Source organism: Dermacentor albipictus, chromosome 1, assembly GCF_038994185.2.
Source record: "Dermacentor albipictus isolate Rhodes 1998 colony chromosome 1, USDA_Dalb.pri_finalv2, whole genome shotgun sequence".
In the NCBI taxonomy this organism is placed as follows: domain Eukaryota; kingdom Metazoa; phylum Arthropoda; class Arachnida; order Ixodida; family Ixodidae; genus Dermacentor; species Dermacentor albipictus.
The window spans coordinates 242,464,524-242,492,149 of NC_091821.1; the positions used below are offsets into that span (position 1 = coordinate 242,464,524).

Here is a 27,626-nt window from a genome sequence, read left to right on the forward strand (position 1 = left end):
TGCAACTTGCACTTCCTATAGGTCAGCATCTCCTGTTGCTGTGTGCGGGATGTTCTTTGTTAAAGGGCTGCACAAATTATCTTTAAAGAGCAATTGCTGTCTTTGTCTCTCACACACGCTTATGAATATATATTTTAAGTGCATACACCATATGTAGTGAAATTCTCATCATTAATGGTTTCATAAGGCAGATATAGAAACATGGACAGAAGAGGAAAGAAAAGGACAATACAAACAATATTAATTTCATTCCTTTCCGTTTCTCTTGTGTCTGTGTTTCCAAGCCGGCCTTTTCAAATTATGAATCCTTACTAACTCGCTCAGCTCTCTGTCATTACCCGCCGTGGTTTCTTAGAGGCTATGGTGTTGGGCTGCTAAACACGAAGTCGTGGGATCACATCCTGGCCATGGTGGCCGCATTTCGATTGGGAGCGAAATGCGAAAACACCCATGTACTTAGATTTATGTGCATGTTAAGGAACCCCAGGTGGTCCAAATTTTCGGAGTCCCCCACTACGGCGCGCTTCATAGTCAGATCGTGGTTTTGGCACGTAAAATGCCATAATTTAATTTTAAAATTTCTAGCTCTCTGTCATTCCGACTACCAGCCATTCACTGGGAGTTCACTCATGCAGTGTGTTTGCTCACGTTGTTTATTTGCATGCTGTGGTCAGCGTGAACTATTATCAGCTTGTAGTCGTATTATGTTTGTCTGTCTGTATTCAAGGAGTTTAGGCCATACTATTGTTAGTCAGAACCATGATGCGAGAAATGTGTGCATTTTGACTGTGATGTGAGATAGGTTGATTTCCCAGATATAAGCAATGTAGAGCTGCTGCAAAGTAAATCAGCTGGAAAAAGTGCCACGTGCCACACCTGAGAATATTATCCAGCGCCGCTCATGACCAAAGCGGTGTTGCCTAACACTTCCAGGGCTAATCTTCGTACACATACACAAATACACAACAAAGTGGATGAGAGGATGGCCACCGCAGTAGCTTAATTTATAAAGCACTGCATTTCCCTTTATGTTGTTATTTCCTCATTTCAATTAAACGTAACACTTCATTTTCCCTATGTTTTCTCTGGCTTCATTGTCTGTTTCTTTGTATGGTCGTGACTAGCTGACGTTCATAGGTAGCTCAAGAAATTATTTACATTGTTGCTGTTGCTAAATAATACTGCTGTTATTGTCACTGTTGCTAAATAACAGATGTTAGAAATGCATCATAATTCGATCTGAAAACTTACACGGGAAGCCATGTATTCGGGAACTTGTATCAAACGAACATTCTTCATCAATTGTTGAACATAAAGCATTTTCATGCCTCATATTGCTGAGTAACTGTTCTAGCAAAAATTGTTTTCAGGCATCAGGTTGGAATTTCATCAGCACAGTATCACACAGTACTAATCTGAGCATTGCTTCAATTTTTATTAAATAACCCATTTTCGAGCTGTGCAGCTGACAGTATTTTGCTAGTCATCTTTCATTGTAGTTTGGTGGACAGTCAGCATTTGCTACCATGCATACATCCTGGAAATGCAATTCATGTGTTGAAGTATTAGGTCAAAGTGCTTCATGTGTCTTGTGCCCCTTCTTGCATCCATGTCTATCAGCACTAAAACAATTTCACTATGAATGATCAACTAGTCCAAATCCAACCTGACACATCAAACAAGGTTTATTTATATCTTTCAGTATGTCTATGTAAATGCCACTTGCAAGTTAGTCTGGCCTAACTAGAAATCTTACAAAATGACAAGTGAAAGTTCATAACAGTTTGTGTGATAAGGATTTCATTGCATGCTACGATACATTTCATGGCAATTACAAAGAGAGATACAATGAACTGAACAGCTTGTAAATGATGAAGTTACATGTGACATCACCACAGTTTGCATGATCATAACTTAATGTAAGTAATAAAACAAATAAAGTAACTGCAGCTGTAGATGTATAAAAGATATGCCAGAACTCATCTCACAATGATTGTTGATAATAAAGCGATTAGCATTTGAGCAATGTAGTGACACACTGTGTGAAGTCAAGTTTCTTTAACATCTCTAATTCTGAGACTTCCATTGCTTTGGTTATATGTGGCATATTCCAGTGTCCTCCCATGTTGCTATGGCCCTTGCATGCCATAGTAACGCTTGAGCATAGCGGAATGATGGAAACTGTATGACGCCGACACACTTATGACTATAGAATGACGAAAAAGGAACGACAAGGGCAGTATGATGACAACAGCATGATGACGATGTGATGATCATTTTTTAAATGATTACATTGGTATAACTACAACAGCTTGATGACGACAATGTGACGAAGCTGGAATGATGACGATGGCGCTACGAGGACAGCTTGGCGGTGGTGGTACAACAATCAATCAATCAATCAATCAATTTTATTTACCAGAAACAAAAGGAACTGGAGGGACATCTGAGCAAAAAGCTGTCGCAGCAGCTTGACGGAGGCCCAGGGTCCCTTACATGTTAGTAGCAAGATATACACTGATAACATGATATATACACTGAAGTCTTTATGCGCAACAAACATTACACATTGCACGTATGCATAAAAATGACATTTTACACTTGAATGCAACATACTAAAGTGTCACTCTAAAGAAAGAAAGTAGTCACGCAAACCATTTTTATTTAGCGTAGCTGTGTGCTTATATTTGTTTAGTACAGTCAGTATATTATGTGTTAAGGACTGTAGGCTGTAATTGTTTCGAAACCATGGTACCTTCCACCTTCCATGGTACCTTCCAAATGCATGATAGCGGCTGTCTGAAGAAGACGCCATGATGGCGGCAGAATAACCATGATTGAATGATAACAGAATGACCACGACTGAGTGACAATGGCACAATTATGATAGAATGATGAAGAAGGATTGAGGCCGATGGAACGATGAAGGCAGTATGAGGCAGGACGACAATGGTATGGCGATGACTGTGTGGTGACGACGGCATGATGAGAGTTGAGTGATGACAAATGAAATTAGAATGACGATGATAGAACGACCGCTGCGACATCACAACCACAGTAAACAACGAATGCATGATGACAGTGGCATGACAATGGTATCCGCTCAATACGGCTTTCGCAAGGGAAGGTCCACTGGACAAGCACCTTTAGCTCAAAAAGAAATTATACTCAAAGCCTTTGAAGAAAAGGAGCTCGTAGCTGGCCTGTACATCGATTTGACAAAGGCATTCGACCGTCTCAGCCACACAACGTTGCTAAATAAACTGGAACTTTCGGAATACGAGGTTTGCCTTTAACGCTTATAACTTACCTCTTTCGTACTGCATGCAAAGTGTTGCTATAGACGATACTTTATCTACACTTAAAGGGACCCTGAAACGATTTGGGCGATTTTCTACAAACGTATTGAGTCGTTAGAGTAGGTTCTTCTGATCATTAATTGATGCATCTAAGTGCTCTGCGTAAAGCGTGTAATTTATTTTAAGGTTTTAAAAATACACATCGCTGCCGATCGCAGCGCACTGCTCGGCGGAATTTTAAGCCGCCCCTACCCATATGATGCAAATAACCCATATTACGTCACATGGGCGAGCTATCTGATTGGCTGACCAGGGCGCGTAGTCGACAATTTTTTGAACTTTATGGTGAACAAATGATGCTCGTAATAGTTGGAATGTTAGTTACTTTGTTTTTGTAAAAAGAAAATAACTTAAAAAGAATACACAAGAATAGTTTTTTAGTACACTTCACCACTTCCGGCACACAGCAAGTGTCGTCTGCTTGTGTTACAACGTACTCCATTTTGACGAGAGCTCCGCGGTCAGAGTCGGTCTCAGTCTTTTCGCGAGCACTATGATTCGACTTTGTTGCCTTGTGGACTGCAAACCTAGCGACCTGCAAACCGCGAGTCCAGTATTAGGGCAAACGAAAGCGCAAGGGGACAGGGTCTGGCCGCTCGACTGTGCCGGGATGAGCCACGAGATGAGCAGAAGGGCAAATGTGAACGGTCTGCACGGTGCAGCCACCTGGTGGCACAGAGCTCAACCATACACAGTAGCAGCAACGAAGTGTATTCTTTGCTGCGGGTGTGTATTTTTCGCAGGAGTGTAATCATCAACACGTTGATTTATAAATGTTTAAAATGCTTTACACTTGGTTAGAGCAATATTAGCGCTTTGTTTGACTGGTTAAGCGCTGCGCCAGCAAGTGTCTGGATCGTGCAGACCGATCAGGCTGCTCACGTACGTCTACGCTAAAGTTCCTTCATCAGCTTGAGTTTATGCCTTCAGTCATTTGCCGAAATGACCAGCTTGCCTGTTTTTAGCGGAGTACCGGACACGTTCGGCGCTACGACAGAATGCTCGCAATGCACGCTGCTTCGATAGCTCTCGGTCGACGGCCAAGCGGCTAGCGGAGAGGTCTCGCGCGGGAGGAGGCGTGCTCCTAAACAACCGGAAGTGAGCGATGTGACGTCGCATCGTGACGCTGAACCAGTGAAGGCGGAGCTTAGCGCCGCTCGCTCGGCGAGCGAGTTGAGGAGGAAAAGCATAGCTAGGGAGGAGGGTAACTTCTAATCGCTTGCAGCTCCATTAATACGTAACGCTTCACTTAAATTGTGGTGCGAATGTTCTACTTAAGCTGTACCCTACGCGCCTACAAAATTTGTCCGAACCGTTTCAGGGGCCCTTTAAAGCCATAAGCACTGGAATTCCCCAAGGGAGTATTCTTGGACCACTGTTGTTAAATTTTTATGTCAATGATATTACTTGCATAAACCAAAAACCAACATTCATCATGTACGCAGATGACACAACACTTATTTTGTCATACTGATTGCAAATCGCTTCAACGTGACATAAATGAATGCCTTGAAAATTTGAGCACATGCAGTACATTGAACTCATTAGAGGTAAATACTAACAAAACGAGTGCCCATCTTTTCATTCCAAGACGATCGACCACCGCACTAACAGGTAATCTTATTCTTAACAATTATGCTGTGGAGGTGGTTGACTCGGCTAAAACACTTGGAATATACTTTCATAAAAACATGTCCTGGGATACTCACATCAATTACATAATTACTCGGATATCAAAAGCTGTCGGCATATTGGCGAAATTCCGTTTCTTTCTATCATCTAGTATTAAATTGTCTACCTACTATGCACTGTTTGCCTCTCACTTGAATTATTGTTTGGTTGTTTGGGGCAAAAAAGCTTTAACAAACATAAACTGTCTGCATACACTTCAAAAGAAAGCACTTCGAGACATAGCTGGTGAGCCTTTCCACGCCCATACTAAACCCCTTTTCAAGTGTTTTAACCTTATCTGCGTTCCCAGTCTTTATTCATATGCACTGGCAATAAAATACAAACAAAATATTATCACCCCTGAAAAGATACTAGATTCGATTGCTCATTTAACTTTGAAGACACGCATTTACCCTACACGTCATACAAATTTTTAGAGCGTGTCATATTCCTGCACATCTTATGGTACGCAGATGCTTCGCCACACTCTCCCTGCTCTTCTGAAGTATCTGCATGAGAACGAAATTGCAATAGAAAATGTAAATTAAAAAACCTTACGCACATGTTTTGTTATGCAGCTGTAGGACACCTTGTATTTATATCATGTATATTTTGTATAATTCTCTCAAATTACACTCATTCACATTGTTATATGCTTTATATTCTCTTTTGCATCCCTCTATGTTGTTCATAGTTGTGCTTGTATCACACTTGTATAATAATTGCGACTGAATTGTATTACTAAGTGCCCTTTTTTTCCCTGGTCAACACGGCTGTCTGTCATGTAAACAGGGGCCTAAACCTTCGTCAAGTGAACTAGTTTTCACTTTTTGTTCAGGCCTCCCTCCATTTCTTTATGGAAAAATAAACTTGATTTGATTTGATTTGATGAGGACAATCAAATGTCGAGTGCATGACGACAATGACGTAACGAAGACAATATCACGCTGCTTGTATGACAACGATGGCCTGACGACAATGGGTTGACGTCGACGGCATGACGAGAGACAGGTCACAAAGCTGAAATGACCACGATGGAATGACCGTGACAGCACCACGACCACGAGCACATGCCTAGTAGCCCAAGCTGGTAGACAACTTGTGTCGCTGTGTCAACGTAGGAGGCTGTATGGATAGATAGATAGGCGCAAAACACCTGAAGTAGGCAAAGAATGCTAATAGCTTTAAATAGTTTCATTGGTTACATGCAAGTATAAGCTTGAAAATTTCTTTTGATAGGACTGTGCACCACGCTAGAGTTGCAAAGAGGGTGGGCTCCCTCATGGCAAGAAAATTTCTCATCGCTTAAACTGAGATGCTAAATGTGCAGGCAGCCTAAATATAAGGCATTCTTGGTTAAAACACCATTAGTTATCACAGAAAAACTCGGCACTTCACATACTCCCCAAGTAACCAGTCCCTCTATGCAGAATAATCCTTCACTTTGAAGAATGGATTCGTGATTTGCTAAGGCCGAGTTTGCTTAACTGCCCAACATGTCATTTTTTATATGCCGAGTAGCGTTTTTGACATGCTGAAGTGAAGTTTCAGTTGTGGATAGGCCAGCAACCCACTTATTAAATTACTATAGTAAGTTCTCACTCAAATAACATTTCATTCTCCTTGGTATGAATGCGCTCTCCATGGCCCGAAGTAAAGGGGAACAAGTTGTTTTTATTTTCTTAGGCTTGGAATAATGCTTGGGCTTTGTGGGGTTAACTGCAGGTACTTGAGGCAACCAGTAAAGAGCGACTACTTCTCTGTGCTTGTCCCCATGCAGGCCTTAACTATAACAATTTCATATATTTTGTGGTAATTTAATATTTGTGGAGGCTAAAATCGAATATCTTAATAATGTCAAATCTAAAGACAAAGAGTACTAGATTGAAATTTAAGATCCCAAATATTTGCATTCAGCTTCATTTAGCAGTATACTAATCCATTTACAGGGCACATATACCTAAGGACTTCTTAGCACCAGGCCATGTGCAGCACTTGCTAAATATGTGTGCATGTGCAAAACATTACGTCACGTGAAATGTGTATGATGAATTTAATTATGGGATATTACAAATATCTAGATAAACCACCCGAACTGCAAGTTTGTAGGCACTTTACATGTACACTATGTATAGCTTTAAAGGGCCCCTCACCACGCATCATTGCAAATTTTGGTTGTAAACTGAAAGTTTACCCAAATTGGTAACTGAAAGTCTGTAACTGAATGTAACTGAAATCATAGACTGAAAGTTTACTGAAAGTACCCAAATAATTTTTCATATTGGTTTATTCTTGGAAGAGATAGAAGAAATTAACTTTCCTGTTACCACACCATAAGGCAGCAAGTGTTACTGCAAATGGACACACTCTCTTCCTTTACCTCGACTAGCATCCACAAGTGGTGTTCCTTCCCTGCCTTCTCCCATACCCAAGCTGAGGGACTGCGTCATGTTCACATGTCAAGCCCCACCTTCTTTTTTTTTCGTCTTCCTGTTTTACTCTGCAGCGCATTTACAGCAGCAGCATTGCACCTTCCACATTCAATGATTACTCGAAGTCACGTGCCATGGTGGGACATAGCTAGCAATGCATTTTATGTCACAGCATTTGCTCATGTGACCTTGACTCTCTGGCTGGAGACAGTGGAATTTTCTCGAAAGGGAGGGCATGCAATGCTGCAATGCTTTGCAGACATGATCATCAGCATGTGATGTATACGTTGCACCTGTCTATATAAAATGACCAAGCATGGTTAGTGAATAGCTTGTCACATGTGGCAAGGACCTGCGAAACAGTACAATTCCTTGTACACCCGTGCAGGCAGAACGGGAACCTTGCCGTTGCATTGTTTATAATTAGGTAATGAAGATATGGAATAATTTTTCTTTTGTATACTGCATCTCTGAAAAAATAATTACTTTGTTTTGTTTTATTGTTGACAGGACTTTGTTATTGGACTGTCCGTGCTTTCCCGGGGTTCGCTCCAAGAGAAACTCCGGTGGACATTCAACCTCTACGACATCAATGGCGATGGCTACATCACCAAAGATGAGCTTGCTCGGATTGTTAAGGCTGTTTACGACCTCATGGGAAAGGCTGTGGAACCCATGGTGGAAGAAAACACAACAAGGGAACACGTTGAAAGGGTGTTTCAGGTAAACCACTGCTGGACGTCTTGCTACCATGCTTGCAACGGAAAGTAATGCTGTTGAACATGTCCAAAAGAAGCGGTTCATTAGAAACACATGCCCAGCTATCACTGTCTTAAGTTTGTGCATTGTTTAAGACTTCAAGACCACAAATTTCAACATTTAAATCCAAGCGGAGATCGAGATTCATAAACACAGTAACATTTTGCCGACCTACACAAACATGGTGAAGTATGGACCTGGACAACTGCAGTGCAATTCAGCAGTGCTTGAGGAAGAACTCTTGGGGACTCATGTGCAATGTCTTGCTCTTTTTTCACTGTTGAGACTGTTGAGCCACTGACAGCCATGCGCACATTTCCATGGCCGTTGGTTATGTTGGTTCAAGGCTGTAGGGACAAAGAGTAACCAGACTATCAATCAAGTTCCTTGCATATGCACAGCTGGTTGGTTGAATTTATGAGACATCAGGGGAAACTCATGCACCTTTGTGTATCTCATCATGGTTCTGCTCTGGTATCAGTGATATGTGGTGACAGGGGCCATGACTGCCTCTGCTGTTTTCATGTATGCTTCACAGAGGAAGCTCTCAAAGCTTCATATTTACACTTGGTGACTACATAGGCAGTTAATTTATCATTCTATTGTGGCCATATCAGTTAGTCGTGCTTATAAGCAGTATTGATTTCAATGTTTTCCTTCCTGTGCCACAGGATATATATATATATATATATATATATATATATATATTACATGCGGTGAAATGTCGATCTTGGCATTTCTCTGTGTTCTGTGGCAACCACTGTACATATTGAAGACTACCCTTTGAGTTTTCATTGCATTTTTATTTTTCTTGCATTTATAGTAGCTTTGATAAATGTGTACTGCACTAAATGTGAATTTTTCGGCCCATTGTAATCCTCAAAATGAAGTGCAAACAATGCAGATTGTGTCAACTACATTTCAGCTCTTCATTACTGAGACCACAAACTTTGGCATATTTATTTATTTATTTATTTATTTATTTATTTATTTATTTATTCTAGTACTCTGAAGGTCTGATGGGTGTTTCACAGGAGGACCCAACAATGATTTCAACAGGCTAACATAACTTATTAGCATACACAACTAAAAAAAAGAAAAAAAAGAAAAAGTGCATACAACAGAAAATAATCTCATGTTGTAAAGGGAATTTCAGTTTGTCAGAAGATGATGAAAAATTGTGAAACTAATATTACTAATATACAGAAGTTTATAGTTTTAGAAAGCACTTCAGATAATTTACAAATATGTTGTGATCAGTAATATGTGGAGTGTCAACTGGCAGCACATTCCATTGACAGATAGCAAGGAAAACAGATTAGTACAGGGAATACTTGGGAATGAGCATTGTTTTGCTATTCTCACCAATATCGAGCATACATATCACTTGTGCTCCCTGTCTGTTGGTTTTGTTTGTTAGGGTTTCCACAGCTTAGGTGCATGCTGTTATGCTGAATTCAAGGTTAGGTGTCTGCATATAAACACACAGTGATTTAATCATTTACTGTGCCAGCTTAGCCACCATGAATCATTGATATTCCATGGCAACAAATTTTTGTTTGAAAACCTTTCTGTCAGGATTTGAGTGAAACGGCCATCATCATATGATTGCAGCGTGCTTTGACACGACACTAAGGGCAAATATAGTAAAACATTATTTATACATTTTGGAAAGAAGCACGAGAAGGAAACATGTAAATCAGAAAAACATATGATCCAAAGTCACTAAAAAAGATATGGTTATCCCTCTTTCATAGGAATCGGTAGAATACGAAAGTGGATGTGTCTTCACTGAACCTCTTGCATGTTTCCTTCGTGAGCTCAAGGTCGACTGCAGCGAAAGGTGCGCCATATTTGTGCGCATGGGACGGTGTTGCGGGTTTGCTTGGCACATGGTGTCCTCTTGGCGAACGTCGTCCTGCTGCCAAGTCGCTGCGGTGAAAGTAAGAGCATTTAGGTTCAGCTCTGTAGTTTCTTGGGCAGCCAGTTGAGTTGCAGCGGGCTCAGCGTCAGGTATGCAAGTGATAGAGTTCGCAGCGTGCGCCGTGAATGCACGAAGGTTGATGTGTCTCTCGCCGCAGCAAAGCAAGATTCACCCGTCGACGTTGTTGCCTTTCTGCACTGCCTAGCGCAGCAGTTTTCTTAGTTGGTGCCATCGCAAGCAAAGCAGTAAGCGGCAGTAAACACTGCTGATGTATTGTGAAGCTGTGCTCCATAGGCAGTGAGGTATCACAGGCTAATCTGACATGAAAGACAAACTATGTGCAGAAACTGCGTCATCGCCGCAGCAGAAGGCCTACACCGCCTACACCAGGCTACGCTGCGTTGGATTCTCCGCTGCACTGAGACTGCTGAAGCTCCCACTGTCGGTGCTTGTTAGTGTCATGATGCAGTACTTCGCTTCACCGCATCTAGAGGGTGGCGCCATCCCTGTCAAGAGAGATCATATTTTGTGCATTTGCGCCGTCACTTCCGTTACAGGAAGTTGATGGTGGACCCCGGCATAAAATACTTTCGTGTTAAAATTTGGCAGACACAACAGTATGAGATCTACATAATGCAAAGTGATGCACGAATTGTGGCAACACAAGATGCCGATGGGCATTTAGCTGGGGAGTAGGGGTGGGGAAGGGCATTCTGTAAGTGTCTACCTAGTGGACATGTCCATTTCGTCTGCTGCTGAAGTGCTGATTGACTGGGGGTGCCTGTCTCCTTCTGACACATAACCCAGCCCAGCCAATCAGAACTTTGGCAGCAGACGAAATAGACATGTCTACTAGGTGAGTACTTACAGAATACCCCCCTCCCCCTGGTGGGGCTCAAGTGGTCCGAGATGCGCTCTGCTGTTTTTCCATTGCATAGTGTTTAAGACGGCAACGGGGAAGTGAAATAAAATCCATCTGATAGGCAACACTGAAATACAATGCTGTAAGAGCAAAACATGATGCTCACGTTGCCCCGCTTGAAGCCAGAAATGCCGGCGCGTTTGAGTTATCGCCTATTAAAATTGCTTGCAGTATGCCTCCAACAGCACTGCATGCTGTGACAAAGAAAGGTGAAGATGCTTATCGCAGCTGGGTTGGTGGTAATAGCTGTGAATGTGACGTGTTATGACCCGTGAGATTCGTTGGCACCGAAAGGGGAAACTGAATGTGTGCCAGTATTTTCACATGACAAGGATGGGCACTTACCGCTCTCGATCGCACATGCCTCGCATCTTTCTTGTTTACATGGGATCTAGTGGCGGGAAAACATATCATACGATCGCAGTTTGGATGTTGGTGCCGAAAGGTCATATTTTCTGGGAACATATTAAGGAGTAAAAAAGAAGAGTAACTCTATTGGGTCATTTTTTGTGGTGTCATTCACAAACATTGTCGCCGAGAAATCGTATGAAATGGAATCACATCGACAAGATTCTACTGTACTAAGTCAAGCTTAACTAATAGATTAAAGCTCAAAAACATCTAAGACATCAACATTTTAGAGAACAGAGCTTTAGTAAGCGAAAAGTTACAGTAAATGTAGGACATGATTTGCAACTTTCCCGGGAAATTCTCGTACAGTTAAGCCTTGATATAATGAAATTCAATAAAACAAAATTTCATTGCTGCCACGAAGGAATACCGAGACAATAAATGGAAACTTCCACAGACACATACGGTGATATGGTAGAATTACAAGCTGCTGCTTGCGAGCACAACTCTCCAATAGCGCATGTTCTGTATAAAGTCCAAGTGCGATGTGATCCTATCTCGCGCTGTATGCTTTGGGTGTAAGTGAAAGCGTGCGGGGGTGAACTGAGTAGGATAGTGGCTTGATGAGCTGATGAGCACCGTCTTCCTGCACGAGCAAGGAGAAAAGGGGGAGGGGAGCGAGATCATGGTAATGCGGTCAAGCGCATGGGGGTGAGGCAGGTTGGCGCGTGTCTCCTTTTTTAGTGCACCCATGGCTGTGCACGGCATTCAGTGCGGCTGAGCACATATGCAGCCTGCACACACTGTTTTTTGTTTTAGAGGTATTTTAGAGGTAATATCCTACGAGTGCAAAGAAGGGGCGTGCCAAGACGGTATGGCATCTTGTGTGCCGACTTCCCTCGTGCTTAGTACTGGAGGTTACATATGCTTGAGTTTCGGAAACGCATTGAAGCGGGAGGCAGACGAAACATCCGCTCTCTGCTTCTGGTGCTTTTCATGAAAGCGTCCTCCTACAGTGGCCGACACTGACAGCCATGGGGGAAGAGTGGATGCTAAAGCGTGGCTGGCTTCGCTTCGTACTGCTGATGTGAAGATATCAACAAGGCATGAAACCGCATCTTTCATTGTCTCCTCTCAAATTAAACAAAATACATTTTTTTCTAATTCACATGTGCATTTCTTTATATGCCCAATAAGTTACAAAATTTTGCTGCCCCTACCGTGTAAGAAAAATCTGCTGGCGACTGTAGTTATTTGCATAACAAATCAAATTTCAATATAATGAAGCAAATTGCCCATTTTACCAACTTACCAATTACCTTACCAATAATGCTGCGCTGGTTTTGCTGGGTCGCAAAGTTCATACTGACTGCAAGCAGCAGAAAATGCTGCGGTAATGTGATGCAGCATTTTGACACGGCATTGCCTGGGCTCAGTTTCTGGCCGCATTTTTCATTTTAGGCAAAAGAAAATATAGCACCAGCTCTCAGGTGCAGTTTTACTCAACGGTGGCAGTAAAGGACAGTTATGGCCTGTAGGGTGGGCAGCGCAGCAACAAATAACGTCAAACGGAAAGTCAGAGAGGCTGAAATAATCTCATGGGTGGCGGCAATGGAAAAGAAACCTGCCATGAGTAACTACTTAAGAGGAAAAAACGAAATCAGGAAAGAAACCATTTATGATAACTCAAAGGGAAGCTCATTACTTTTCGAAGCGAGATCGAGATGCCTTAGAACACGCAGCTATGAAGCGAGACATAAGAAGGAAGAAGAAGCATGTGCTTGCTGCAGTAAAGCTAGGAAAACTATGGAGCATGTTTTATTAGAATGTGAAGACGTCTACCCAGCAGTCGATTTAGGCACCACTGACTTCCTTAAAGCCCTTGGGTTCAGCGAGAGCAGTGGAAAAGTAAACATGTCCACAGTAGGGATTAGTAAGAGGCGATTGGAGGATTGGTGGAAGAAAAGTAGGGAAACGACAAAAAATGAAGACGTACAAAAACACAGTTCGCAATAGGGGATCAGAAAATTTGGTTGTGGGAGTTCATAGGGGTTTTTTTTTTCCTTTTTTATTGTTTAACCTAGGTAGGACATTAGGCAGTATAATAGTAAGAGCTTGGTGGTGCAACCCACCACCCTGTTCCAAAGGGGACGCTCATAACATCCATCCATCCATCCACGTATGCAGCGTCATACTGCCTCACTCGTGGCAAGCTAATTCAATTACGCTTGAGAAACGCAGCCTCTTCAGTCACGTTTTTCTCTGGGACTAAGTGTTGTCCTGGCATGAAACAAGCACTGCAAGGTTTCTGGAATGGCATTTTAGCGGTGCATGTTCGCTTAATATTTTCCTTAGGTGTTCCTCTAAGAATTAGGTTGGGAGGGAGGAACTGGCTCTGGGAGAGAAGTTATTAGAAAATAATGGTGTTTTTTCTCATTATGGGTTTGAGTGAAAGAAGAAAAAAAAGCTTGAATGCCACTTTGACAGCACTGAACTAAAATAGCGAGTAGTTGCTGTTGTAACTACTCGCTGAAAAGTTATGATATATGTGACTGATTCCCAGAAAGGATTCATGTGCTATGTCCATCGAACATCAAGTAAGTGTACCCAGAACTACTATTCTGTCACCACAATAAATTCAGTCATGCACAATTATGAGTTCAATGCGTAGAGGAAAATATGGCTTAAATTTCACTTGTGGAAACTTATCAGGCCAAAATGACGAAGTAAACTTCATGACCTGTATACTAATGCTGTTATTGGTACTTGCTCCTTGTAATTTTTGCATCGTTACTACTGGGGGAAGAATGGAAACTAACTGATCTTGAAGAGCAACATTGTTGAGCGCTTCCTGCAAAGGTAGTTGAGAGAGTGCATCAGCCACAAAGTTATTGCTTCCCTCGTGGTACTGGTTGGTGTAGTTGTAGCAAAGTAGACGCTCTGACTAACGTAAGATGCTTATCTGTTGGGGATCCCTTGTTATCTTGTTCTAGTTCAGCACCAAGTCCACACCCAGAGGCATCAGTTGTGACGCTGACAGGAAGGTTTGGGTCAAAGAAATTTAGCATGTTGCAAGCCATCAGTAGTGATTCTAAATGGGTGAAGCTCTCCTCAGCAGCCAAATCCAAGAAAATGGCTTATTGCCTTGAAGCAATGGATATAAAGGCTCCACATCAACCAAAAAATGTGGAACGAACTTCTAATTCTTTTATTTTTCTCTGCTGCGATGATGATTGTCCTTGTATGCAACAGCTTGAATTAAACCTTTTCTTCATTGCATATATTTAGATTCTTCTCTTGCCATTGTATAACGCTACCTAAAATGTCCGATTGCTGTTGCTAATTCTTGTTTTCGTTTAATTTGTACACAAATTTTGAAAGGGGCGCAGACTCTTGTCAAGCCGAATTGATATTGGCTTTTTTCTGTGGCGCCTATGTCATGTATGCATGGAAAATAAATTTGATTTGAAATAAAATGCTGCAAGTCCATCCAAGGAGAGAATGAAGTTCATTTCTGTTTGAAGGCACAGGAGCTTACTTTATTGTTTTGATCAATTATGGCAGCAGAAACAATCCTTTGCCATTCACTGTCCTAGAAATGCGAGTTCTGTGACGTCAGGCACACTTCTGGTTGAGTTTTTTAACCCGCCTTTGAAAGTCATTGCAAAACAGCATGTAACTTTTTAAGATGATCTTCTCAGTATCAGCCACAGACAATAATGTTTTCAAGGAAGAGAAGCATACCTTTCCTTCCTTTGAGTATCAGATGCATCCTATTCTGGAATGCTGATGGAGCCGAAGCCAAGCTGAAGCAAATGCTCTTGAACCAGGAAAGCCCGTCATGCATAATGAAAGTATTCAAATCGAAAATATTGGGCTGAGTTCTGTTTGGCGACAAGCAGAGGCCAAGTCCAGCTCAGAAAATCACTTGGCACCAGCTAAGCTGTGCAGCAGCCCCACTGACTGTGAAAGTGGAACGCTGTCGACAGTTATGCCTTTGTTGGTTTCTCTCACATTAACACACATTCGTATTGATCCATCCTTCTTCCAAACCACATCTATTTGTGGAACTTACTCAGAGCCTTCAACATGCTCACTGATATCTTGTGCTTCACGTTTCTCCAATTCAATTGACACTTGCTAGTTAATGGTAAACACAACACATCAGAGCTTGTTGGCAACGGGCTGAATGGGCTTACAAACTTTGACTTTATGAATGAATCCCTTCACAAGTCCTAATTGTTTAGTGAACAGATGCTCGTACTCAAAATGTAGCTCAGGTGGCAATAGAGGCGTCCTAATTGTTAATGTGAGTCACTCAAGTGATGTACCATCAATGTTCTAATTGTTTCAACATAAAGAATGCAAGCACTTCTGTCTTGGAACATAGCAGACATGACGAAGCATACTTTAACTCTTATTCTTGACTTGAAGTAGTCAAATAGTGGTTCCAAGGTAGATTTCAGAGGGCAACTGTTTGTAAAGAACTGATGGTACAGTGCTTCTGCCAGAATAGTAATAGACAATCCCATGTCAACATTGAAAGAGATAGCTTGACCTTCCACAAAGATTAATGCATCAATGCCTTTTTTGCATCTGTTGACAAGACACATTGTCTTTCCTCTACTTTGTGAACTTGAGTCATCGTCGTCATCTACCTGTCAAACTTTGCCAGTATTGCTGACGACTTACACACAAAATCCAAGTGCTCAATCTTGCCATATCGACAACATTTATGACCATGTGCCTTGCATGCAGTGCTGTTTGTAAGATAATCAGTCACGCTTGAAGTTTCGTGACACCTCGTACTAGAAGGGAAACTTGGACGAGTTGGTGGTAATTCATGTTTTGAAAAGTGACAGCGCTAAACAGACAAGGACATAGGCAAAGAAGAGTACAACACAGCACGAGTGTCGTGTTCTTCTTTGCCTATGTCCTTGTCTGTTTAGCGCTGTTACTTTTCGAAACTTGAGACACTTCATATTTGATGCTTGTGTGCTTTTCACTTGTCACAATATGCATGTTTGTCTGTAAGTCCTGATGATCCGGGTCTGTGCTTCATGCTTCTTTAACATGATGAACTAAGGCATCCTCACAAATTTTTTTTAGCTTCACTCATGGCTCGTTTGTACTTGCTTGCCATAGTGGTAGCCCATGAGAGCCAGTGAAGTACCTTGAAAAAGTCATTGCTCATTTAAATGATTTTTGGCATTCAAAACAGGCTGGTCACGTACAATTTCATTAGTAAGGCTTCCAAAGGTACATTCGCCAAGCGTTCTTATAATAGCGATGTATTCTTCCATCGTCCCACCTGCATGTTGAGCACGTCAAGTGAACGACCGACATGTCACAATGATGCTGATCAACTGCTTGCAATGGTCGGACAGCATGAAAATTGTAGTGTCGCACGCATTGCATGATGAAGTAGCGTCATCTGTGCTTTAAGGACCGGAATGAGCACTGCAAGTAGTAATGGTAGCAGCGCCTGACTACAGGTCCACTGGCTGCAGTGTAGAGAAAATTCACTCCCCTCTATGCTGAGACAAGTGAGCAGAATCGCATTGCGGTGATCAGGAGGATGCTCAGATGTGCCGGGGGCCACTATGTGCGCCTCAAAGGCCTGCTTCCACTGATGCCATGGAAAGGCAGGATGACCAATGCAAAAGCAGGAAATGAGGCAGTGGTTGCAACACTAGGAAACTCATTGTGTTCCACTTTGCCAGGAACTTTGCATGGGTTAAACAAATCCTCATCACCAAAGTGTATTATTGAGCAGTTCACCGAGCAATGACAAGGACAGGCATTCCAATGAACGTCATCTTTTTTAATGTCTGCTCATGCCTTCACTCACTTGTGGGCAGCCTGTCCACACTACTTTGTCCTCTTCGCTATATGACAGTTACTGTATATTGGAACTTAGAAAAATGGAACTTACTACCAGGTGAAATTAGGTCACTGCCTTTAGAGGAATTTTTGTATAAGTTAACTTGATTCATGCTGTGTTTATTATTACTCATTGTATCTTTTGCTTTGAAGTTATGATTCCTATGGTGTTGAAGTTGATTTGTTCAGAAGAATGTTTTGTTTAATGCAATGGTACAAACCCACTCCTGCGATAGCCCAATCGGGCTTGAGTGTGTGTAAATAAATAAATAATACAGAAGCGAATTATCACTTATTACATGAACAACTGTGCAGAGCCAGTCTTTAAATGTACCATATTTATTTTAATATAAGGTGACACTTTTTTTTCCTGAAATTTTTAGCCTTAAAGTCACCCCTCCACCTTATATGCGAAGCTGATGGGTTCAGTTACTGTTTTAATATGGCAGCAATTCTGTGTTTCTAGCAATCCAGTTTTTAGATGGCAATGTAAATCATAGCAACTAATAAATTTAAGCAGGCGGGGGAGTATTTGCCATCACACCAATACGAAAATTGTAGTCGTCATCAATGACAGCTCATGACAACAAAGGGCAGCCTCAACAGCTGGTAGACAACGGTTGTGGAACATGACAGAAAGTGATGTTTACCATGATGTGATTATATTTTGAGGTCTCTTTTTTTCCTCTGTTATATTAGAATAAACTAAACCTTCTGAGTCAGTTGCAGTTGACTACCTATTTTTCTGACTTCGAATATACAGACGTGCTCAGTTAGTTGGGCACCATTGCAGTTGTGACACTAGTGCCCAATCTTTAATACGTAATGGTGAATGAAATTTCAGATACCTTAAAGCACACTGTTAGATCTTTTGGACTATGTTTGCATGAAGATGTGAAACCTCAAGCATCATTACGAGCAGAAAGAGTGAGATTTTTTATTTACTACAGTGCCAGCCCCTCTTTGAAACGAAAACTAGCTGAAGGATGCCACTCCTCTAGCATAGTAATATTTTCCACCATAATGACATGACAGCAGAATAGACGAGACAGAGCACTGTCTGTTCTGCTCTCACATCTTTATGCTCGAAAATAGTACTGTGTCGAACAAACTAGCCCAACAGTACATTCTCACTCTTCTGGCCTAGTTCACAGCATCGTCAGTCCAGTAGTGGTCAGCCAAGCCCCCAAGACAAGCCAAACCAAGCCTGCTCATTTATGTGCACATTGTGTACATCTTGCATGTTCAATGGCTTAAGGGACACTAAAGAGAAAAAAGAGTCGAGCTCTATTAGTAAGTTATGTTTCTCTAGTACCATACAAGCCACTCTTACCACAAGAGAAGGCAAGAACAAAAGGCCGGTGGCAATGCCTCCTTGAAGAGATCGCTGTGATGTATGGATTTTGATAATGTCTGCATGGGCCTAGTTAATTATTTATCAGTAAAGATGGACTGTGTTGTATTCTAAAGAGGCCAAAAACTGGACTTAAGTTCAGAGAATTTCTACAGCACCACAGTGGCCCATTTATGTGAAAATACCTTGAAATCGGGGAAGTCACATTGGCGCACCAGTGCTGGTGTATCAGTGCAGTGATGCTATTGGTGCGCCAATTGTGGGAAACTGTGCCAAGAGGCAAACCCTGCTACATCCTGCTACATTTCAGCAAAATATGAGAAACCTGTGCCCACCCTATGCCAAAAGGGTCGTTCGGGCTTTAGGAAACAAAACTTAGTCCTCAAGTGCCGTTTCTCCACACCTTTGAAAGTGGCATGGTGTGGACCAGCAGCAGCATTTACTTTGTGGTGGACCGAGCCAGGCCTCCCCAAACAAAGGGCCCCTCACCAGGTCTGGCCATGTTGAGCTGATAAGCGCAGTGCATACAATGTGCGCTAACAATCATGTCTGCTCAGCGACCACTTCCTGCTTTCACATAGCTTACCATCAGTATAATATATTTTGAAATCACTTTCATAAGCCTGCTCTGAAGGTCCATTCTACTGCTCCAAACTGCTTCAAGGGCGGCTCCGAAATGGCATGCACCAGTAGCATCATTGTCAGTGCTAAATTTTAAAATTGGAACTCTGACCTTTATTCATTTTTGAACTATTGACTGAACTCTGATTTTTTTAAAATTATTTAACAGGCAGACAGCAGTGTGTCCGTGTGGCGGAGTCCTATAGTTTTTTGTTGCATGTTAAATCAGGGGTACCGCAAGGGTCCGTATTGGGGACCGCTTTTGTTTAACATTTACATGAATGATCTTGCTTGGTTACCACTAAAATAAAAAATTTATTTATACGCTGATGACACGGCTTTGGTTGTATCGAACAAACTTTTGAACGAAGCCGCTAGAGTGTTACAGTATGATGTCTGTAAACTACTTGATTGGTTCATTAACAACAAAATGTTCATTAATAAATCGAAGACTAATATGATGTGTTTTCACAGCCCATATAAAGCAGTCGCGGATATTTCCCCTGTTTATCTCCACACCAGTGACTGCCTTGAATGCTCATGTCCTCCGGTAACTCTGGTAAATAGCACAAAATACCTGGGGCTACACTTCGACGACACGTTGTCATGGAATGTCCACATTGAAGAGCTCGCAAAGCGCTTACGTGCTGTGTGCGCTCATTTGTATGCCCTAAAATCTTTCTGTGATGTAAATGTTCGTAAAATGGTTTACAAAGCACTTGAGGAATCGATCATAAAGTACGGAATAAAAATTTATGGCTTTGCTTCTTCTAGTAGACTTAAGATAATTAACTGCATCTTTAAAAACATTGCCTATAGCCTCTCGTATGGCACACTTGGTCATGGGGAAGATGTCTTGCTGAGCATGTACCAGTCAGACATGGTGTTTGTCGAGCAACAAGTTTTGTTCGACACCATGTGTAAAAGTTATTTTTCTACTAAATTCAAAAACTTGAACGGGAAATCTCGCAGCTTACGTCAGACAAAAAAATATGTGGTGCCTCGTGTGTACACAAACTATGGCAAGAGGACTCGTGCTTTCTACGTGCCGGCTAATTTCAATAAATTGAATGAGAATGATATCGTGGGAACATTTAAACAAATAAAATCACATTTAAGGTTATGGGTGATACGCAATGTCCATATTCTTTGAAGTTTTCTTCGGGATTTGAAGCATGCGAACCTGATTGTGAAGTCATCTCTAATGTCAATGTGTTTTTTTTCCTGTTGATGCAATAATATCTTTTGTTCAAATAATATCTTTTGTTCACTTTTTGCAATAGCATTTTTTCCTATATTTTTTTATTAAATTATTTATTTGTACACATATCAGCGCTACCAGCTGACTGCCCAGCCTCGCACACAAGCAATGTTGATTATGCAGGCTGGATCTGTAACCATGACATGACTGGATGTAATAAAGATTATTATTATTATTATTATTATTATTATTATTATTATTATTATTATTATTATTACCATAACATTAAGAACAATTAGTTTTCACAGTATGCTCACTTAGTTTAAACAGATTTAGTGGTTCTTTTTAGTGTCCCATGATTAATAGTGATGCAATTTACAGCGACTTTGGTGTCTTCTGTCATGAATTTTTGTTGCTCATAATCATCGGCCAGCTGCATGCACACTCACTGTCTGTCCTGACGTGGGGCACGGTGATCTGAGAAAGTGCCACCGTTGCAAACTCACGATCAATTTGCTAGCAGAAAGCGGTTACCTCTGTTCTAGTTGCTAGGGAATGCTGATTTGGCGCAAGCTATGACCATACTTTCCCTGGTCTTAACAACAGCATAGCAGTGGTCAAAATACATCGTGATGTTGCCGCATGTAAATATGTGTGTACATACAACCTTCGTCCGTAAAGTTCCGAGACTGAGTCCATAAAAAAAATATGCGTTCAACATTGAAATCATTTGTACAGCACCCCTTCGAAATAGTCTCCCTTGCAGTCTATACACAGCATCCAACGCTTCTTGAGGTCTTGGAAACAATTTGAAAACGCATCTTTTGGCAGGGCTGTCAGCTCCTTTGTCGTGGTGTCTTGAATGGCCCCCACGCTCCTCATCCTGCGACCTTTTAGGGCTCTCTTCACACGAGGAAACAGGAAAAAATCGCATGAGGAGAGGTAAGATGAGTATGGCAGATGGGGAAGTACAGTAATGCTGTGCTTGTCGAGAAGTTTTCTCACGCTGAGAGCACAGTGTGTGGCCTTGCTTTATCGTGGAGAAGGCTCCATTGTCCAGATGCCCATAAGTCAGGGCGACGGCGTCGCAGTGCATCATGTGTTGGAGCATGCGGATATAAAACTCCTGATTCACCGTGTGCCCTTGTGGGACGAACTCGTGGTGTATGACACCTCTGGCATCAAAAAAAACTATCAGCATCGTCTTTGTTTTGGTCTTCTGTCGCCGCACCTTTCTCGACGCCGGAGAGCTTGTGAACCACCATTCGGCACTCTGCCTCTTTGTTTGAGGATCGTATTGAAAACACCATGTTTCCTCTTCAGCAATGATGCTGTCGACAAATGCAGCATTCTTCTCTGCCTCGGGGAGCAAATCGGCGCTCACTGATGCCCGCATGCCCTTATGGTCCTGTGTGAGGGAGTGCGGCACAAGTCTGGCATTCAGCTTTCATTTCCCCAAGTTCTAACGCAAAATTTGGTGGCATGTTGTCTTACTAATGTCGAGAGCATCCAATAGCATGCGGACTGTAGTGGTGCGGTCTTGCTGTACGATCTCCCTGATCCGAGCCACGTTGTTTTCATTCCGTGAGGTTGCAGGGCGCCCCTGCCTTGTGTCGTCTTCCACCGACGTTCTCCTTGAAGTGAACCTCTTGTGCCACTCGAAAACTCGCGCCTGCTATAATGTCTCGTTGCCGTAAGCGTCACGAAGGAGCTCATACGTCTGTGTGGCTGTCTTGCCAAGCTTCACACAGAATTTTATGTTTACATGCTGTTTGAGGTGGACGTCCATCTCTCCACATTCACTTACAGTAGAATGCGCAGACGACTAGTGACATATTTTTTCTACATGTAGTGCCATCTAGTGGCTGCCACAGCAATTAACATAAATAGCTCAGGTTAGCCCAAAAAGATGGCCTACACATATGCACCAACATTTGTTTTGGAGAATCATTTCTAGAGAAGAAAATAAATCAGTCTCGAAACTTTACGGACAAAGGTTGTAATTCCATTCGCAAGCCTTCCTGGCCACTCGTGCAGTAAAGACACTTTTTCTTTTTCCTTGTAAATCTCTTGTTGTTGTTGTTTTTTTTTTCAAACTCCCAATTATTTGGAATTTCAGGCAATCTCCTATGAGTCGCCTTATGTTAATGTGCATACATTTATCTTTCTTTAGTCCTCCAGATGCACCCTCACCTTATAATTGTGACCACCATATAAGTGGGTAAAAATTGTATAAAAATGTGTGGTTGACCATGCTGTTTCTATGTCCATATCTTCGTTGCTGTGCCACAATTCTGGTCTAAAAAAAGTCTGGCAGAACCCATCTCAGGATGAATGTTGACGATAATGCGATTAGCATTGGAGCAACGTAGCGACACACCGTATTGCCAACATTGAAACATGTATGCAGCCAGCCTCCTCTCTCGTACTTCCTACTGCACACGCTCCGCCACCTAGTGGCATGGGTTCAATTCCGCCGAGCATTGTAGAAACTTCAGGGCTCATTTTTGTCATTGTAGAATGTCACATACCCAGTGCACATACCTAGTTACTCAAGTTGTCTTCAAAGAGGTTCATTGAAGAGCGGCACATAGGTACATAGTGCTACATACCCAGTGACTCAAGTTCGTCCGACGGTTGGTTTCAAACCCTGTTCATTCAGCACAGCACCCATGTGCACTACACATTTGACCATGGACTACCCATGACCCAGGTTGGCGGGAAAATGATTATAGGCATAGGTAGATACACAGTCATCCCCTGAAATGGGCTTGAAGTATCTCACGAATGCTAATCACGGTAAAACAGACACCAACTAGCCCAAATATGTGTTTTATTAAGTAAGAAATGTATGCATCCTACCCTCCACATTCAAGTGACCAGGTCAATTGTGCCATTTCATTGTGGTTATTTACACTATACATGCTTGGTAATTTAGCAAACACAAATCGATGAGCACAATTAAAGCATTACACAATTAAATTTTAATTTCACATATGACAGTAATGCTTAGCTGGCTACAATTGTGGTCAGGCCCCAGTACCAGTGGGGACTTCTCTTAAGGCAAATCACCGTAAATAATGAAATGGAAAAAGTTCTGCATTTTGCCAAGTAGCAGGAGTTTAAAGCCAGGTTTTCTTTAACTCGGTTCCATAAACTGAAAAAAGCATGCCAAATTTTTTTTCAGGAAAGCGGTTTTAACCGAAAAAGGGTCAGTGAAAGCAAATGTTTCAGTGCCATTTCATTGTGGCGTCCATCAATATACTGCAGCTTTTAAATATCTAATGTGGGCATATTCCAACTATTCATGCCTTATAAGTGTCCTCTAATAATCTTTGGTTGCATTCGTGTGCTGTTGTCAGTTGCTAAATTTTTGTACACAGACTGTAAGCAGTTTTTAATGTTTGTTATACTTTGTATAAAGGAAACCACAGCATGAAGTTCTGTGGCAAATCATTGCTTGCGACCTGTGTTGAGAGCTGAACTTGTTGAGCTTGAGCTTCGCAAACAAATACAGTCGTGTTACCTTGAGTAGATGCATAAAACTATGCACACAGATGCAGGCAGTGTCACTTCTGGTCAAGGAAAGAAGGAAGGACAACTCACCACAATTTAGGACACATACACATGGGCACACTTGCTGATTCTGCACACAATCTACCAAGGAATCTTAAGTCATAAACATTCCGGTTTTTACTTCTGCTAACCATGCACAACTTGCTTCAAAAAGGCAGCAATCGCGATTTAAGGGGTTTGACATCTCAAAGCAACAAAGGAGCAAGGCCAACAAATTTGTGATTTAAGATGTGTATTCTAGCAATATAGCCTAAATGAATACCTCTTTAGGTATCTCCATGAAACGAGGCCATTTAAAGGAAATGTTTGTGCAGTTGGAAGAGCTATGGTGATCTGTAAAGTTGTCATGTTACAATTAATTCATCTCTGAAATATTTGCTGTATTCTATGCAGCACAGCAACACAATCACTGATTAAATTTTTGCTGTACCACTGCCTCTGTAATTCACTGAAGCAGAGCAGAGGACAAAAAAAAAAAAGAAAAGAAAGCCATCGAAGTCAATGCCAGCAAAAGAATCATGCGTGCTTTCTTTCCTGCTAGCGGGCTTGGATGCAGGCAAAGCAGAATCAAATTTAATCAAGAAACTCTAAAGAAACTGTTTGGTTGTCATTGTGTTTTCGTGTAACACCACAATAAACACACAAGTTCCTGTGGATTTTAAAAATGTTGCTAGAAAGTGCAAGCATTCCTTCAAATTAAATTCTAGGCTCTATGCTGTCCAAATTGGACTACTACTTGGCTCAGCTGTTCTTAACAACCTTTTCTAATGACTGCGTAGACTTATTTACCATGTTCAAAAAGTATTGCAGGGTCCCTTTAAGGGAATCTTACATCAGGCAACATAAGAACCATCAACTGAGAGCTGTTGTACACAGCTGCCGGTTTTTTCTTAAAGCAGTGTTTAGACATGGATATACAAGTGGATTAATTGCATAAATATTTATAAAACAAAGCTATCAAAGCTGATCAGGAAATCTGTATAAGTTTCCAACGAACTCTTGGAGCCTTCTACTCTAATATGTCTAAAAATGGTGTTACTACACGTAGGCACTCCCTAGACATTTGTTTGCCCCCAGCAATAAGAAATAAATTTTAGGCATTAAGCATGCAGATAAAAACTAGCAGGTGCACAAGGTGCGCTCCCCTTTTATGACTCTGGCTCTACCGTAAAACTCTCAAGGCAGTTAAGTGTCATATTTTGCAGACACTGTAAAATGTGCTAGTACTACATTATCCTGTTTCCTTCTGCCATGTATCGTGGCATGAGAGTCTCACCTTTGGCTTCACATGTTCAATTTTTCAGAAGCTCGACCTCAATAAGGATGGCGTTGTCACAATTGATGAATTTATGGATTCTTGTACAAAGGTAAGCACGTGTGTTTGCCGTTCAGTTCTTGTTTTAGTAGATGTGTACATCTAACAGGTTGCTGCGTTTCTTTGTGGTGTATATACTACGGAAATTGTCAGTGGTAATTTTATCGAAGCTAGCATTCACTACAAGAAAAAGGGAGCATTTCTAAAAAGCCTACTATAGTTCTCAATGGTGACTCTTCAGATTTATTCATATTTCAGTATTGTATGTTTCAGATTATCTTGGAACGGCAGAGAGAGGCATTGGTGTTAGTGGATAACAGGGAAGAAATTTGATTTCTTTTTTTTTTTTTAAGGCATTCCAGACCAAGGTCCAAATTCACAAAATGTATCTTGTGTAATTGGGAACTCCATCATTAGCCATGATTGACTGTCTCTTCATCGCATCAATTGCTATTACATGTAGTGGTGCGAGACCTGATGCAAATCAGGAAATGCCCGTATGAAAGTGAAGTTTCCTTGTTATGAATGTAGGGTATCTTTTTTCACATGTTATTTCTACAACTGATATGAATAAAAGCAGAAACTGCATGTCTTTTGTGGAATGCACTCTACTTGTTTTTTTTGTTGTTGTTTTCTCGTAAAGTTATGAAAGGCTGCTCCAAATAATGTTTGCTACCTGGCATATTCCTCTTTTTATTATTTATTATTTTTTCTTCACTACATTACCATCTAAACTTGTAGCATTTTTATTTAAGCACCGCAGACCTGTTTACTCCTTGAATGCGTGTTCCCATTGTGGGAATGGTACTTGAACATCATAGCAGCAAGTTAGAGTGCAAAGTAAGCACTCAATGTCAATATTTGGGCACTGTGGGACCTTTTTAAAAGCATACCATTAGGACTCTCCTCAATTTAAGCCAATTCTGTTTACTGATTAAAAAGGATAGTGCTTATGGCCGTCCAACAGTTGCCTAAGAACAGCTTCCTTAAGTGGGTGAAAGCTGCTAATTTTCATACTCTTGAGTTTATTATCCTTTACTGCAGCAAAAGGACATGCCACTGTGCCAACTTGGGGCACATTATTGAGCAGAACTTCTCAAAGCCATCTTTTACCTACGTTAGAGCATTGCAAGGCTAAATCCGCCTACAGCCTACAACATCGTCCTCCTGCTCTTTGCTCACAGCAGCAACAAAAAAGCTTGCTCTAATTGCCTCAGTAATTTTTGAGAGCTTGTCAATAGTTTTGTGTAGCCTAACACTCTCAAGGCAGTAAAAGTGTGGCAGCAGAAACGTCTCATTCTGATTGAGCTCCTAATGGTGGATGAAGCACATTCCTGACCAAGAACCAGATTTGAGGGTCAGAGCACTCTCTTTGCCTGACTTCGCCCCTTGATTGTTTCTTAAAAGGCTTTTTTGCTGTTTTTTTTTCCTCATTTGTTTGCTTCAAGTTCAGCTCATGGCATTATAAACAATGGATTAGTGTGCCGCAATTGCAAAAATATAGACTTACACCAAACTAAGGACTCACCTTTAGGGAGGCATTTAATTAGACAGCTTAACTACTTTGTTGCCCTTGCCATAGTGAGGCCAACAGTAGGGCGATGCTCACCCTCCACTTCCTTGGAAGATAATGTTTTTGCTTTAAAAGAAAGGCTGCTCAAGCTCTGGAAGCTACATCGCGATAACCTTGTCAGTGGGACATATTTTTACATCTGCTGGCACAAGTGGCTTTGGCAGAATTTTGTTCAATAATTAATACCCTCTACCTCCCTCTCTTCTTTCTTTTTCTTTTTTAACAAGCTCGCAGCTTTTGAGAGTGCCCCACAACACTTTCCGAACCTGCTAAATAAGCCAGCCCACTTGTTGGACCGTTTTTGTCACTAACATCTTGACCAACCATGATCCCTCCAAACACAAAACATGATGCGCAGCCTTGTTCAAAAGCTTGCCTATCTTTCGTGTGTCCACAAAAAAATACCCACTATCCTTTGTGCACTCATCTGTTGTAACAGTGGAAAAAATTATTGGCCAATTTTCTTCAAACGCCAGAAATGAGTGGAGCAGCAGACAAAGCAAATTATTACAATATTAACATGAATATGGGTGCTTCTAGTATTCAACTGATAGGCCCTCTATTTAGGGAAGGTGCTTAAAGGTAAAATTAAATGCTTTTTTCTCCATAACTAATTATCAAAGGTATGAAATGCTTAGATTTGCAGAGTGCACCAAGTTGATGCAATAGCAAAAAGATTAAACAG

The 27,626-nt window shown here is 41.5% G+C and overlaps 1 protein-coding gene across 5 annotated transcripts in view; it reads left to right on the forward strand.

Moving 5' to 3' along the window:
• LOC135901601 (Kv channel-interacting protein 4-like) overlaps positions 1 to 27,626 on the forward strand; it is a 568,045-nt gene that overhangs the window by 533,136 nt on the left and 7,283 nt on the right. For 4 of the 5 annotated variants that reach the window (XM_065431442.1, XM_070531133.1, XM_065431443.1 and 1 more), the window contains 2 exons: positions 7,973 to 8,185; positions 25,358 to 25,420. In XM_065431442.1, the coding sequence (XP_065287514.1) occupies positions 7,973 to 8,185; positions 25,358 to 25,420 (276 nt within the window). Of the gene's footprint in view, positions 1 to 7,972; positions 8,186 to 14,411; positions 14,795 to 25,357; positions 25,421 to 27,626 lie in introns of those variants that run through there. The other variant, XM_065431444.1, reaches the window with a different exon arrangement.